Raw genomic sequence first — 16,964 nt, forward strand, 5'->3', positions numbered from 1 at the left:
GACTGTCAAGGGGCATTGGAAAGATGCTTAGGGGCCACATGTAGCCCTGGGAGCTCCACATGGGAAATGCTGGTCCACAGCCAATATAAGATTTCAGGCTGCTTTTTCCAATAAATGATAAAACATTTCTTTTGTTTTTTCATCAGGCATGGCTGTGTGGTAAGAAGCTTGCTTCCCAATCACATGGTTCTGGGTTCAGTCCCAATGTATGGCACCTTGGGCGAGTGATTTCTACTATTGCCTCAGGCCAACCAAAGCCTTGTGAGTGGATTTGGTAGACGGAAATTGAGATAATAGGTGCAGGAGTGGCTGTGTGGTAAGTAGCTTGCTTACCAACCACATGGTTCCGGTTTCAGTCCCACTGCGTGGCACCTTGGGCAAGTGTCTTCTACTATAGCCTCGGGCCGACCAAAGCCTTGTGAGTGGATTTGGTAGACGGAAACTGAAAGAAGCCCGTCGTATGTATATATATATATATGTGTGTGTGTGTGTGTTTGTGTGTCTGTGTTTGTCCCTCTAGCATTGCTTGACAACCGATGTTGGTGTGTTTATGTCCCCGTTACTTAGCAGTTCGGCAAAAAGAGACCGATAGAATAAGTACTGGGCTTACAAAAGAATAAGTCCCGGGGTCGAGTTGCTCAATTAAAGGTGGTGCTCCAGCATGGCCGCAGTCAAATGACTGAAACAAATAAAAGAAAAAGAAAGAAAAAGAAAATAAGGGCCAAGCAACTGAGATTTTTTTGACCATGTGAGAAGGAAAGAGGGCCTGGGGAATTTAGCAATGACAGTAGGGATAAAAGGGGACAGAAGCAGAGAAAGGGAGTTTGATTCACTGGTTGGAAGAAAGAGGCATTAAACATCAGGAAGTAGAATTGTTGCAGAAAGACAGGATTGCTTATGTCCTATTTTCTGGTGTGGAGGCACAATGGCCCAGTGGTTAGGGCAGTGGACTCGCGGTCATAGGATCGCAGTTTCAATTCCCAGACCGGGCATTGTAAGTGTTTATTGAGCGAAAACACCTAAAGCTCCACGAGGCTCCGGCAGGGGATGGTGGTGATCCCTGCTGTACTCTTTCACCACAACTTTCTCTCACTCTTACTTCCTGTTTCTGTTGTACCTGTATTTCAAGGGGCCGGCCTTGTCACTCTCTGTGTCACGCTGAATATCCCCGAGAACTACGTTAAGGGTGCACGTGTCTGTGGAGTGCTCAGCCACTTACACGTTAATTTCACGAGCAGGCTGTTCCGTTGATTCGGATCAACTGGAACCCTCGTCGTCGTAACCGACGGAGTGCTTCCATCCCATTCCATTTTCTGGTCTTGGCACCTAAAGAAAACAAAAAAAGTTCCTAGAAAGACGATGACTGATTTAAAAAAAATTGGATGGATCTGGCTGAACCACTTTGAGCAGATTCGACCTGGGGTTAAACAAGAACAATAACAGTAAAAAAAATAAACATACAAACACACCAGCAAATTAATATATTCTGCAATATTCTTTACAAAATAAATATCGAAGATTTGTTTGTTTGTAATTGTTGTTGTCTGTATATTTTGTTTATTTTGTTTGTTTTGGAGTTTTTTGATTTTTTATTTTCTGATTTTTTTTTTTTTTTTGGATTTTTTTTTGTTGTTTTTTACTTCAAAGGATAGGGAGGAGTAGTTTGAGGAATGAAGTGTGTAAAAGGTGGTAGGAGGAAGGGAGTGAGAGGTATGAGAGAGTCTGATGAGTTTGGCGGTGGTGGTGGTGGTGGTGGTGGTGGCAGCGGTCGGTCACTTTGGAACATAGGAGGAGCATGAACGTAGATGGGCGTTTTTAGTTTAGATGTGTTTGGTTTTGTGATGACGATAGTGGTGGTGGTGGTGGTGGTGGTGGTGGTGGTTGGTGGTATCGGTGTTGAGGACGATGGGCGAGAGAGGGCGGTGCCTCCTGTTCGTCAGAGTAAAGGTCCAGCACCCAGCAGCAGATTGTGACTCGTGAAATTTAGAAAATGTATTGGCGTAGATTTGGTCGGGTAGCAAGCCAACTGTTCCGGTGAGGCTGTTGTATCGAGGCTGTAGATGACAAAAACAACAAAAAAAAATGAATAATAATAATAATGATAATAATAATGATGATGATAATGATAATAATAATGATAATAATAATGATGATAATAATGATAATGATGATGATAATGATAATAATAATGATGATAATAAGATGATAATGATAATAATAATGATGATGATAATGATAATGATGATAATAATGATAATAATAATGATAATAATAATGATGATAATGATGATAATAATGATAATAATAATGATAATAATAATGATGATGATAATGATAATGATGATAATAATGATAATAATAATGATAATAATAATGATGATGATAATGATAATAATAATGATAATAATAATGATGATAATAATGATAATGATGATGATAATGATAATAATAATGATGATAATAAGATGATAATGATAATAATAATGATGATGATAATGATGATAATAATGATATAATAATGATGATAATGATATAATAATATATAGAATGATGATGATAATGATAATGATGATAATAATGATAATAATAATGATATATAATGATGAGATGATATGATGATGATAATGATAATAATAATGATCATATAATGATAATAATAATATGATAGAAGATATAATGATAATAATAATGATGATGATAATATAATGATGATAATAATGATGATAATAATGATAATAATAATGATAATAATAATGATGATAATGATGATAATAATGATAATAATAATGATAATAATAATGATGATGATAATGATAATGATGATAATAATGATAATAATAATGATAATAATAATGATGATAATAATGATAATAATAATGATAATAATGATAATAATAATGATAATAATAATAATGATGATAATAATGATGATAATAATAATGATGATAATAATGATGATAATAATACTGATGATAATAATGATGATAATAATGATGATGATGATGATGATGATAATAATGATGATGATGATGATGATGATGATGATGATGATGATGAAGATGATGATGATGATGAAGATGATGAAGATGATGATGATGATGATCCTCCTTTCTATTATAGGCACAAAGCCTGTAATTTGGGGGAGAGGGATTGTCGATTACATTGACCCCTGGTCTTTAATTTATTGACCCTGAAAGGATGAAAGCAAAGTTGACCTTGGTGGAATTTGAACTCAGAACGTAGTGACAATAATAATAATAACAAGAGCACTTACAGAGTGCAAACCTCCGCCAAGGCAACACCAACATTCTCTCAACGATTAACCGGAGATGATTTTTAAAATGAGAATATCCGAAATAAACTCGACTGCTCTCACAAACGAGAATACTAAAGATGAAGCTGACCGACCTCAAAAATTAAGTAAAAAAATAAACAATCACATCATTGAAATCTGGAAGCTATGAGATAATGTACGATTAATTCAAAACAACATGACCAAATAAGGATTACATTTGATAGAATAATGTGAATGCTAAGAGGTTAAAAACCCAGCCACATCAGGTCTAAATATTTTCCCTGTTTTTATGTACAAACCAGAGAGATCTGGCCTCTTACACTTATCCTACAATGTCATTTAAAAAATAAACCTTGAAATCTGGAAGCTATGAGATAATGTATGATTAAATCAAAATAATGGGAATAAACAAGGATTATATTTTGATAGAGTAATCCGAGTGCTAAAAGGATTGATTATCCATGAAAAGCTCATGATCACATTCACCAATACATTGTTTTTAGCTCCTGTATTAAATCCTTTAAAGCAGGTGTTGAGCAAGGTATTCTACTCACCTGGCATTGCTAAAGTCACCTTCTTTGCGGACATCCCATATACGTATTGAAGAATCAAGACCACCTAAAAAAAAGGAAAAAAAAACACATGGTGAATATATTCCTTCAATATGGTTTTAATTATTTGTATGTGTATGTGTGTGCTTGTTTTATGGGTTTGCAAGAGGAGGAGGAGGGACAGTGCCCAGCCTCGTCATTATTAACCTGGTGTTTGGAACATAAATCAACACAAAATTTTGATGGAAAGTCCTAGTTTAGTAGATCATTTTAACCATTTTGTAAGCATATATTTCTGTTGAAATACACTACTTCTGTTTCAAGAAATTTTGAAAATAATAAAGAGTTCAGTAAAATAACTTTGTCATCATAAAACTGATGTTTGGAACATAAATTACTACAAAATTTTGATGGAAGATTTTAATTTAGATCACTATCAAGCAGGGAGTTTACATCATAGAACCAAGATGTAAAAGGGTAACAAAGAGACCTCCTCTCCACTCAAAGTGACCATCCCTACCTCAAAACTAACATAAAAAATTAACAGTCTTCATTGTTTTAATCCATACTTTTCTATGCTGCATGGCTTGGATAGAATTTGTTGAGGCAGGTTTTCTCTGGTTGGATGCCATTCCTGCCACCAACCCTTACCTGTATCTTTACATCTTAGGCAGGTTGGTACCAAAATGGTTAATTGAATTCAGGGATGAAATGAAGATATATTTCTGGGAATGTCAACAGGGTTGTTTGGCTAGCTATAAACAGCAGCCAAATCTTGCTGGAATATCAGCCTACCATTTTAAAGAATTAAGAACTTATTAGACAATGAGTTAGTTATGCAAAGAAGATGAGAGGGTCATGGCTAGAATGTCTTTGATCATAGATCTACTCAAGCACGACTGACCTGAGGCTCGATTGGATTGGATTATCTATGTTCAGTCGACTGCAGGAGAGGGCCTCAGCATGTTCTATCCACCAACCACAGTCTGAGGTGGAGGCCATGAATTTGAGCTTGAGTTCATACTGGTTTGCTGAGCATACTCTGCCACACTGGCTCGAAATAGCTATGGCAGGGGGATGCAGTTTTTATACTCATACCCAGGACTGACCTTAGGTTGGATTGGACAGGATTGCCCATGTTCAGTCCACTACAGGACAAAGGCCTCAGTATTTCTCTCCACCAACCACAGTCTGATGTGGAGGCCATGAATTTGAGCCTGAGATCATACTGGTTTGATGAGCCTACTCTGCCACGCTGGCTCAACATGGCTTGCCAGGGGGATGCAGTTTTTATACTCACACCCAGGACTGACCTAAGGTTGGATTGGACAGGATTGCCCATGTTCAGTCCACTGTAGGACAAAGGCCTCAGTATGTTCTCTCAACCAACCATGGTCTGATGTGCAGTATGAGAATTTGAGTTTGAGACCATTACTGATTTGATGAGCCCTCTCTGCCACACTGGCTTGGCAGACAGGTGAAGTTTTTTTATATTCTTACCCACAAGTAATTAAGTTGATTACATCGACCCCAGTGCTCCAATGGTATTTATTTTATCGACCCCAAAAGGATGAAAGGCAAAGTTGACCTCAGTGGAATTTGAATACAGAATATAAGGATGGATAAAATACCTATTTCTTTACTACCCACAAGGGGCTAAACACAGAGGGGACAAACAAGGACAGACAAATGGATTAAGTCGATTATAACGACCCCAGTGCATAACTGGTACTTATTTAATCAACCCCGAAAGGATGAAAGGCAAAGTCGACCTCGGCGGAATTTGAACTCAGAACGTAGCGACAAACGAAATACCGCTAAGCATTTCGCCCGACGTGCTAACGCTTCTGCCAGCTCACCTAGATAAAATACCATTAAGCATTTCACCTGACATGCTAACAATAGATTTTTGTGAAACTATTTTAATTATGATAAAAACAAACAAACAAATGAAATGATGAAACTCAAAATTTTCTCTTTTACAAAATTTTTTCAGGAAAAATTAAAAAAGAAACTGAAATATCTAAGGAATTTTTCAAAAATTGCAAAAGCATTTAAAATTCCTCAAAGACTCACCTGATGCTAACATAGAACCATCGCGACAAAAAGTTAAAGAATAGACCGTATCTACATGGCCACGGAACTCTTTGAACAAATTACCAGTGTTCAGATCCCAGATTCGGATTTTCTTGTCATCTCCTACAGAAAAAGTAAAAGAAAAAACAATGAAAATAACAAACTGTCTTTGAATTATTTTATCTCTTGTTGTTGTTGTGTATAGGTACAGGGGTGGCTGTGTGGATACAGGTAAGGGTTGGTGGCAGGAAGGACATCCAGCCAGAGAAAACCTGCCTCAACAAAATCCATCCATGCCATGCAAGTACAGAAAAGTAGTGGTTAAAACAACAAAGATTTTGTTAATTTTTATGTTGGTTTTGAGGTAGGGATGGTCACCTTGAGTGGAGAGGAGGTCTCTTTGTTACTTTTTCAATGGGTTAGAGGAGAAAAGGGCAGCGTTCTTCTTTATTCTTCTGCTTGTTTCAGTCTGTGGCCATACTGGGGCACTGCCTAGAAGAATTCTTTAGTTGAATGAACTGACCCCAATACTTTTGCTGAACCACCAAGTTACAGGGATATAAACAAACCAAGTACGGTCGTCAAGTGGTGATGGTGGTGGTGGTGGGTGGGTTGTGTTTAGAAACACAAAAGTGCACACACACACACATACACATATATGATAAGCTTCTTTCAGTTTCCAACAACCGAATCCACTCACAAGGCTGTAGTCAGCCTGGGGCTATAATAGAGGACATTTGGCAAAGGTGCCACGCCATAGGATTGAACCTGGGAGCATACTTCTTACCACACAACCATGCGTGTGCCTTTCCTCACCAATTTTTGGCAGAGTGTCTGTGACTGGCAGAATTATTAGGGAAAGAAGACACACAGACTTCCTCGAACAAGAGACCTGGTCAGACTGATTACAATAAGAATTGGCTCAGCTAAAAACACTCAACTTCGCTTCCAAGGTCTACTCAGCCTTTCGTCCTTTGGGGCAGAATGAAATCAATGAGATTCAGAAGCATTAGGTTGATTTAATAGGGGTAAACAGTTTCAGTCCTCAGTCAAACCGTCCAACCCATGCCAGCATGGAAAGCGGACGTTAAATGATGATGATGATGATGATGATGATAATGATGATGCACGCATAGATGAGAAAAGAAGAATTACCGGAGGTGGCCAAATATTGTCCGTTGGGAGAAAATGCCATGGCAAGTACCGTCCCTCGATGACCCTGCATTAGTCGGACACACTTGCCGTCATTGATACTCCAGAGTCGGACACTCCTATCACTTGAACCAGTAGCTACGTACATACCATTCGGATGAAACTTTACTCGCTGAAAGAAACGGAGAAAAGGCACAAAAAATTAAATTAAAAATAATTGATTTAATTTATGACACAGGATCAGCAAATTTAGAGGGAGGATGTGAAGTTAATTACATGGATCCAAATGCATTATGTCAAAATAAAAAAATAATGTACTCTCGGAGGGGTTGGCGTTAGGAAGGGCATCCAGCTGTAGAAACTCTGCCAGATCAAGATTGGAGCCTGGTGCAGCCATCTGGTTTGCCAGCCCTCAGTTAAAATCGTCCAACCCATGCTAGCATGGAAAGCAGACGTTAAACGATGATGATGATGATGATGATGATGAAATGACAGGATGGTCCTGCCTGGAACGAAGGTCAGTGATCACACATCAGGCCCAAGTCCACCTATTCGAAAAAACACTATGACAAAGGCATTTCAGTAATGGAGTAATCCAAAATACTGGACTAGTACAATGGCTGTGAGGTTGAGGTGATAGATTATTAAGTATATGGTCACGAGTTCAAACCTCACCTCTACCAGTTCTGCATTTTATCGTTAAATAAGACCCACAAGCCTTTTTGCTTTACCGACATGAAACAAGTTCTATGCCTTTCCTTCATCAAAGACTCGCTGATTAAGAGTAACCAATATTGAAACGCCACTAATTAGGTTTCAATTAACAAGTATAATAACCTTCAAGCAATAACGAAACAGCATGGAAAGAAAATTTTCTGAGAGCTTACGCTGACGTCCAATGTGTGTCCGGCAAAGGTGCGCACGGGGAAGATTCGATCCGTTGACCACAGTTTGGCAGTGCGATCACATGAACCACTTACAAACATACTGCTCACTCGACTGAAATGACAAGAGATTTAACGAAGAAATTAGTTAATTTTGCAACAAACTGGTTCTTCCTTAGGTATAACCATAGAAAGACATCACTACATAAGCACACACGAGACCATATACATTTTTTTATTCTTTTACTTGTTTCAGTCACTTGACTGAGGCCATGCTGGAGCATTGCCTTAAAATGACTTTAGTCAAAGAAATCAGCCCCCAGGACTTATTCTTTGTAAGCCTAGTACTTATTGGTCTCTTTTTACCAAACTTCTAAGTTACGGGGACACAAACACACCAGCATCGTTTGTCAAGTGATAACAGGTTTTGGTCACTCCAACTTTCTCTCATTCTTTCTTCCTTTTTCTGTTGTACCTGTATTTCAAAGAACTACATTAACGGTACATGCGTCTGTGGAGTGCTCAACCACTTGCACGCTAATTTCATGAGCGGGCTGTTCCACTAATTGGATCAACTGGAACCCTTGTCGTCGTAACCAATGGAGTGCCACAACAATACATATATATATAAATAAATAAATATATATATATATATATATATATATATATATGATGATGATGATATATATATATGCATACATGTATATATATGTATATGTGGGTCTTTGTGTCTGTGTTTGTCTCTCTCCACTGCTTGATAACTGGTGTTGGTGTGTTTATGTTCCTGTAACTTAGTGGTTTGGCAAAAGATACTGATAGAATAAGTACTAGGTTTAAAAAAAATAAGTCCTAAGATTGATTTGCTCAACTAAAACCCTTCAAACGTGGTGCTCCAGCATGGCTGCAGTCAAGTGACTGAAACAAGTAAAAGAGTGTATATAACTAATACAAATGCAACAACCCCCACTATTCCCATAACTATTGTGACCCCTACACCCACCGATTTACCCCATTTGGACAAAAACCCCAAATGAGCAAGCACTCACCATACATCAATGTCCCAGACAGGATAATTATGACCAGCATAACGAACGGTGTTACAGCAGTTTTCTAGGTTCCATAAACGAACTGAAATGTAGAATCATTAAAATGTTAGTGTCAAGATAACCATAGACAAAACAGGTATGTACGTATATATGTGTGTGTGTGTGTGTGTGTATATATATATATATATATAACGGGAAGCTTTATGAAAATAAACAAAGACGAAGGCAGGTGGAGTACAAACAAAGAATTGTATTAGTATGGCGCTCAGGAATAGAAATAGAACAAGTCTTTAACGTTTCGAGCCTACGCTCTTCAACAGAAAGATACACAGAAAAGAAACACGGAGAGAAACAAGGAGAGAAAAAAAATGCGTGCAGAAGCTATAAAGATATAAAGTTAATCCAAACCTGAAAACACAAAGAGAAAACACAACAACGCGAGGACGTGGAACAAGTATAGTGTTATTGGACGCTCAGAAAAGGAAAGAAAAAAGGAGGATCTAATGTTTCGAGCGGAGCTCTTCATCAGAAACATAGAAAAAGGAAAGATCCAAGGAAGGGAAGACGGAGGAAAAAAAATCGCCAACGGTACACACACGGTCACATTTTATAAATATAAATATATTGTAAGATACAAATAAGATAATTTATATTTGAATGCAGAAATGCTGTTAGAACAGTAGAAATATTGGGTAAATTACCCTTACAAAGTAGAAATATTTATCCACAAACAGCCATGGGACTTGAACCTACATCACTTGAAGACTCCACCCAAGTGCTTTACCATTAAGCTAAATTACCTGCGTGCAAAATTAAATTATAATCTTATTTCTTTCCTACAATACACATTTCAACGCTTATTAAAAACAAATGTTAGTTTGCTTATATTTATATACATATTTGCCATACTGGACCGCTGAACTCTACAAGTTTTCTTCATTTTCTCTCTGTTTATTTTTTCTTATTCCTTTCTGTTGAAGAGCGTAGGCTCAAAACATAAAAGACTTTAATTTTTCCCCAAGCGTCAAACTAATACACTTGCTTGATGTTCATACACCTGTCTTCATCTTTTGTTTTTCTATAAATTTCAACTATATATATATATAAACAGGTAAAATACAGCGTACCATTAATGTTAAAAATATATAGTTATCCTTTCTATCATAAAGGTACACACTTTATCTGAGCCTTTGGATGAATTCATTAGTTTTACAAATCAAGTCTTTAATAAATTACTTTTTATATGGTATAGGTACATCTTTGAGTGATACGTTAAACTTCAATATTCTCCATCTTCTACCAGTATAATCCAAATACTATAATAATTTATTTATTATATATATGTGTTTAGTTTACTTTTCAGTTAAGGTAAGATCAAAAAAAAAAAAGAAGAAGCACTTCGTCCAGTGAAAGATAAATATTATTTGACCATTTTGGTCATAAATGACCATGGGATTGTACCTAGAAAGTTACCCTCCAAGGCTCAAGTCCAGGCAGGGTGGTTTTATGGAAGACCAGCAGTCGCCCATGCATACCGACCTCTTCTCTCCATGCCACCAATGTTATCCAAGGGAATGGCAAAGGGGCCGATACACCTTGGCATCAGTGACGTCATAACTCCTTTCTACAGCTGAGTGAACTGGAGCAATGTGAAATAAAGTGTCTTCCTCAAGAATACAACACAGCCTGGTCTGAGAATCGAACTCGTCACCTCATGATTGTGAGCTCGACATTCTAACCACTGAGCCATGCGTCTTTACTCTTTTATCCTGTCAAATGTAATACTTATTAATTCATATTGTTTCAAACTAATCAAACATTACCTTGTCGCTTTGAGATTTTGATAATGTGACAGTTTATTTTTAGATTGACATCAGCAATATCAAATCAAATGGAAATTGTAGTTGTGAGCCCTGTGCTGGTAGCATGTAAAATGCACCATCTAAACATGGCCAATGCCAGTGCCACTTTGACTGGCTTCCGTGCTGGTGGCACGTTAAAAGCACTATCTGATTGTGATCAATGCCAGCTCCTCTGGCCCCTGTGCTGGTGGCACGTAAAAAGCACACACTACACTCTCGGAGTGGTTGGCGTTAGAAAGGGCATCCAGCTGTAGAAACATTGCAAGATCAGACTGGGGCCTGGTGCAGCCTCCTCACTTCCCAGACCTCAGTTGAACTGTCCAGCTCATGCCAACATGGAAAATAAATGTTAAATGATGATGATGATGACATTGTAGGGTAGGTGAGAGAGGCTGGATCTGGCCAGTTTGAACATAAAACAGGTAGAATAACTTGGCTGGATATAATTGGTTTAAATACTGTATTTAAACCCATACCAGCATGGAAAGCAGACGCTAAATGACGACGACGATGATGACGATATATATATCGAGCTGGCAGAAACATTAGCACGCTGGGCAAAATGCGTAGCCGTATTTCGTCTGCCGTTACGTTCTGAGTTCAAATTCCGCCGAGGTCGACTTTGCCTTTCATCCTTTCGGGGTCGATAAATTAAGTACCAGTTATGCACTGGGGTCCATGTAATCGACCTAATCCGTTTGTCTGTCCTTGTTTGTCCCCTCTGTGTTTAGCCCCTTGTGGGCAGTAAAGAAATATATATATATATATATGTACAAAGAGAGAGAGAGAGAGAGAGAGAGAGAGAGAGAGAGAGAGAGAGAGAGAGAGAGAGAGAGAGAGAGAGAGAGAGAGAGAGAGAGAGAGAGAGAGATGTTAATGCAATTGAAACAATTGTTAGATTTTTAAATAAAGATGATTTTCTTCATACATATTATTGGTTGTTATATATACACATGTATATAATATATACACACACATATTCATATTTCTTTTTTTCTTTGTTGCTTTGTTTTTTAATGTTTTTCTTCCATTGTTCGAGTCAAGGGACTTTGACCATGCTGGGGCATTATTCTTACCTGTTGTATCTTTAGAACAGGAGAGTAAGTAGACGGGGTCTGGGTCTGGTAGAAAACACATATTATAGATACTCCCAGAATGACCTCGAAGAACAACACATTGGTCTGGTGCTGCTGACCTTTGGAGAGAGAGAACAAAAGAAAAGAAACAATTATATTCCTGAAAATTCTAAGGATAGAAATCAATACAGAACAGTTTTATTGTTTGAAAAACATTCCACAAAACGTTTTGGATGTTTAAATGACATCCATAATACTATCAGTAGTTTTAATCAGCTTTACATGGTACATAGTGGAGGCGCAATGGCCCAGCGGTTTCGATCCCCAGACCGGGCGTTGTGAGTGTTTATTGAGCAAAAACACCTAAAGCTCCATGAGGCTCCGGCAGGGGATGGTGGTGATCCCTGCTGTACTCTTTCACCACAACTTTCTCTCACTCTTACTTCCTGTTTCTGTTGTACCTGTATTTCAAGGGGCCGGCCTTGTCACTTTCTGTGTCACGCTGAATATCCCCGAGAACTACGTTAAGGGTGCACGTGTCTGTGGAGTGCTCAGCCACTTACACGTTAATTTCACGAGCAGGCTGTTCCGTTGATTCGGATCAACCGGAACCCTCATCGTCGTAACCGACAGAGTGCTTCCAACATGGTACATAAACATGCAATGGTACCTTAACCTCCTCAGTTTGCACTAGTACCCCAATTTCCACTAGTCCAGTACCCCAACTTGCAATGGTACCTCTTTTTCTACTAATCCACTAGTCTTGTGAAGGATGAAAGACAAAGCTGACCGTGGCAGTAATGAAACTTTGAATGTAAAATCCCATAAACAACTACCACAAGGTATTTTGTTTGATGCATTTTGTGTGAGTGCATGCCTATGTGTGTGTGTGTGTGTGTACATATGTAAGTGAATGTGTGTGTGTGTGAGTCTGTGAGTTAGAATCTATGCATTTTAACAACCATAAACATACATTATATATATATATATATATAATATATATATATATATATATATACACACACACACACATGATGGGTTTCTTTCAGTTTCTGTCTACCCAATCCACTCACATGGCTTTGGTTGGCCTGAGGCTATATTAGAAGACACTTGGCCAAGGTGCCACGCAATGGGACTGAACCCGGAACCACAAATACACAAACTCACACACACACACAACCATAATGATGACTGTATCCATAGTTATTTATCTTTATTGGGAAAAAAAAAAATCGATATAGCCAACATCAATAAAAAAGTAGTCAAACCACAAACAACACAGACGGTATATTATACTGAGGATGATGATGATGATGTGGGTGGCAGTGAGAGGTAAGCACTGCCACCACCACTTGAGTGTGAGTGCAAGTTATTGAAATAAAGGGAGATAATCCAAAGGAACTACTCACCAGTCATCGTAATGGTTATTGACGTTGTCTTTATCCTTGTAAAGAAGGGAATCGGCAGAGAGGGTGATTCGAGAAGGGTTCATCTTTGTAGGTGGGGTCCTTACTATGGAAGCTCCAAGGGTCCAGAGCCGAATGGATGAGTCCTCAAAACCTCCCGCCACATACTTCCGATCGTCTGAGACAGATGCACAGGAGAGACTGGAGGAGAGAGAGATGAAAGAGAGGGGGAGATGAGAGAGAGAGAGAGATGAGAGAGAGAGAAAAGAGATAAAGAGATGAGAGAGAGTGAGGTAAGACAGAGGATAGAGACAAAGAGAGAGAGAGAGGAAGTAGATGAGAGAGAGTGAGGTAGGACAGAGAAGGATAGACAAAAAGAGAAAGACGGGGGAGAGAGAGAGAGAAAGATAAAGAGATGAGAGAGAGTGAGGGGGAGATGAGAGAGAGTGAGGTAAGACAGAGAAGGAGAGAGACAAAAAAAGAGAAAGTCGAGAAAGACGGGGGGAGAGAGAGAGAGAGATAAAGAGATGAGAGAGAGAGAGAGAGAGAATGAAGTAAGAGGATATGTGTGTATGTGTATATGAGTATAGGGTGTATGTGTTTGTGTGTGTACATGTGTGAGTATCAGTGTGTATGCATGTGGGTGTGTATATCAATGTGTATATCAAGTTGTAAGTATATCTGTGTATGCATATGAGTGTGTATACCTATTTCTTTATTACCCACAAGGGGCTAAACACAGAGGGGACAAACAAGGACAGACATAGGTATTAAGTCGATTACATCAACCCCAGTGCGTAACTGGTACTTAATTTATCGATCCCGAAAGGATGAAAGGCAAAGTCGACCTCGGCGGAATTCGAACTCACAACGTAACGCAGACGAAATACCGCTAAGCATTTCGCCCGACGTGCTAACGTTTCTGCCAGCTCGCCGCCTTAGTGAGTGTGTATATCAATGTCTAAGTTGTAAGTATATCTGTGTATGTGTGTGAGTGTGCATGTGTATGTGATTGCATATTTGTGCGTGTGTGTGTGTGTGGATATGAGCATGAGAATATATGAATAGTCTGATGTGAGAGTGAATGAAGTTTAGAGTGCAAGTGTTTACTTGAGTGTGAGTGCAAGTTATTTGAGTGAGTGCAATTTTTTTTTACTTGGTGTAAATGCAAGTGTTTACTTGAGTGCGAATGCAAGTATGTTTACTTGAGTGTGAGGGCAAATGTTTATTTGGTGTGAGAGCAAATGTTTACTTGAGTGTGAGTGCAAGTGTTTACTTGAGTGTGAGTGCAAGTGTTTACTTGGTGTGAATGCAAGTGTTTACTTGAGTGTGAGTGCAAGTGTTTACTTGAGTGTGAGTGCAAGTGTTTACTTGGTGTGAATGCAAGTGTTTACTTGAGCATGAAAGCAAGTGTTTATCTGGTATGAGTGCAAGTGTTTACTTAAGTGAGTGTAAGTGTTTACTTGCATTTGAGTGCAAGTGTTTACTTGAGTGTTAGTGCAAGTGTTTACTTGAGTGTTAGTGCAAGTGTTTACTTAAGTGAGTGCAAATGTTTACTTGCATGTGAGTGCAAGTGTTTACTTGAGTGTTGGTGCAAGTTTTTACTCGTGTGCGAATGCAAGTGTTTACTTAAGTGAGTGCAAGTGTTTACTTGAGTGTGAGTGCAAGTATTTACTTGAGTGTGAGTGCAAGTGAGCCATGTATGACCATGCAGCAAGGGTTACCTGTGATGAGCTGTGGCAATCGCTAGAAAACATATGGAAGGCAGGCATGGCGGTAAGACTTGTAGGCTCTTTATACACTCCAGTAGCATCTCTTTAGTGACTTGGTCAGTGGCTGGACTCTTGTCCGCATTAGCACTGGTCAATGCTGGCAGGTGAGGGTCAGCTGACTTGCAGTTGATTTCCGACTGCAGATTTTGTGGCTTGCATTCAAACACTGGACATTTATCGCCTTTCACTGCAAATATAATCACAACGATGATAATGATGATGATGATGATGATGGGTTCAAATTTTGGCACTGAGCCAAGGGCAGGGGTTAATCAATTACCTCAACCCCTGTACTTGACTGATGCATTATTCTGTTGACCCTGGAAGGATGAAAGACAAAGGCAACCATGGCAGAATTTGAACTCAAAGCAGAAACAGGCAGAAGAAATACCGCTAAACATTTTGTCTGGTGCACTAATGATTCTGCTGTCTTGCTGCCTTGGTGATGATGATGCTGTTGATGATGATGATCCTTTGTAATATAGGCACAAGGGCTGAAATTTTGGTGGGAAGGAGTTAGTTACATTGGCACCAGTACCCAGCAGAAAAGATAAAAGGATGAAATGGTTATTACTGAGCTGGTAAAATTGGTAGAGCACAGGGTGAAATGCTTAGCAGTATTTTGTCTGTTGCTACATTCTGAGTTCAAATTCTACCAAGGTCAACTTTGCCTTTCATCCTTTCGGGGATCTATGTAATCGACTCCTCTCCTCCCGCTAAATGGCTGCCTTTGTAGCAAAATTTGAAATCATCATCATCATCATTATTATTATTATTATTATTAAAAAACCATGCCCAGGGCTGCATATACCTGTGCAGATGAATGTTTAACCATGGGTCACAGCTGGAATTACTCTCATCTCATTATAGGTCTACCTAATGAGGTTGACCTGGGGCTAAATGACAAGGGAAAACGTATTTGATAAGGCAGTGTTAGGTGGACTTGGAATAAAACTGGATCATCACAGAGCTGGAATATTACTGATAGACCCAGGTCTGTCCCAGGGCTGAACAATACCAAGAAGGAAATATAAGAACTTGACTAAAAAAACGGCAAAAGAGAAATGCAAATAATAAAAATAAACATTGTTTACCTTCGACTTTTAGATGTTTATTAAATATCTGTAACATGATCATGTTGTCGTCAGCCTGTAATTAGAGAAAGATGTAGAGGACATGAGTAGATCTGAAGGGTTTACCATGCAACCATAACAGCAATGAGTACATGAACAAAGAAAAGGGGGAAGAGGGAGGGGCCTTGACCTCACCTGTGCTGGTGCCATGTAACAAGCACTCAGACCACTCTGCTGGGTGATTGGTGTTAGGAAGGGCATCCAGCTGTAAAAACCTTACCAAGACAGACACAGAAGTCTGGTGCAGGCTTGTCTGACCAGCTCCTGTCAAACCGTCCAACCCATGGAAAGTGAACATTAAACGATGATGATGATAATACTGTACTAAATTCTGGTGCCTCAACTGAAGTACCTAATCCATCTGAATCTAAATTTATACATATATATATACACACACACAAACATACATGTGCTGTGCCACTTAAAAAGCACCCATGCCAGTGCCACAAGAAAAGCACCCAGTAGACTCTGTAAAGTGGTTGGCATTAGGAAGGGCACTCAGCCACAGAATCCATGTTAAATCAGACAACTGGAGCCAGGGTGGCTCTCCAACTGGCCACTCCCTGTCCAACCAATGCCAGCATGGAAAATGGACATAAAATGATGATGATATATATATATATATATATATATATATCAACAATCAAGGAACGGCCATAATAGGCCATTCACCCACTAGAAATAACAGCCAAAGCTTCAACCGCAAATAAA

The 16,964-nt window shown here is 38.9% G+C and overlaps 1 protein-coding gene across 1 annotated transcript in view; it reads right to left on the minus strand.

Annotated features, from left to right (window-relative positions):
* Nucleotides 1-1,533: 1,533 nt before the first annotated feature.
* LOC115224011 (TAF5-like RNA polymerase II p300/CBP-associated factor-associated factor 65 kDa subunit 5L) overlaps nucleotides 1,534-16,964 on the minus strand; it is a 32,837-nt gene continuing 17,406 nt past the window's right edge. The window contains exons 6-15 of the mRNA XM_029794798.2: nucleotides 16,215-16,269; nucleotides 15,073-15,307; nucleotides 13,352-13,549; nucleotides 11,943-12,061; nucleotides 9,005-9,086; nucleotides 7,962-8,073; nucleotides 7,078-7,246; nucleotides 5,923-6,045; nucleotides 3,850-3,913; nucleotides 1,534-2,054 (exon numbers count right to left, since the gene is read on the minus strand). Coding sequence (XP_029650658.1) covers nucleotides 1,937-2,054; nucleotides 3,850-3,913; nucleotides 5,923-6,045; nucleotides 7,078-7,246; nucleotides 7,962-8,073; nucleotides 9,005-9,086; nucleotides 11,943-12,061; nucleotides 13,352-13,549; nucleotides 15,073-15,307; nucleotides 16,215-16,269 — 1,275 coding nt within the window. The 3' untranslated portion in view covers nucleotides 1,534-1,936. The remainder of the gene's footprint in view (nucleotides 2,055-3,849; nucleotides 3,914-5,922; nucleotides 6,046-7,077; nucleotides 7,247-7,961; nucleotides 8,074-9,004; nucleotides 9,087-11,942; nucleotides 12,062-13,351; nucleotides 13,550-15,072; nucleotides 15,308-16,214; nucleotides 16,270-16,964) is intronic.

The sequence above is a fragment of the Octopus sinensis genome, linkage group LG24 (genome assembly GCF_006345805.1).
Source record: "Octopus sinensis linkage group LG24, ASM634580v1, whole genome shotgun sequence".
NCBI lineage: Eukaryota > Metazoa > Mollusca > Cephalopoda > Octopoda > Octopodidae > Octopus > Octopus sinensis.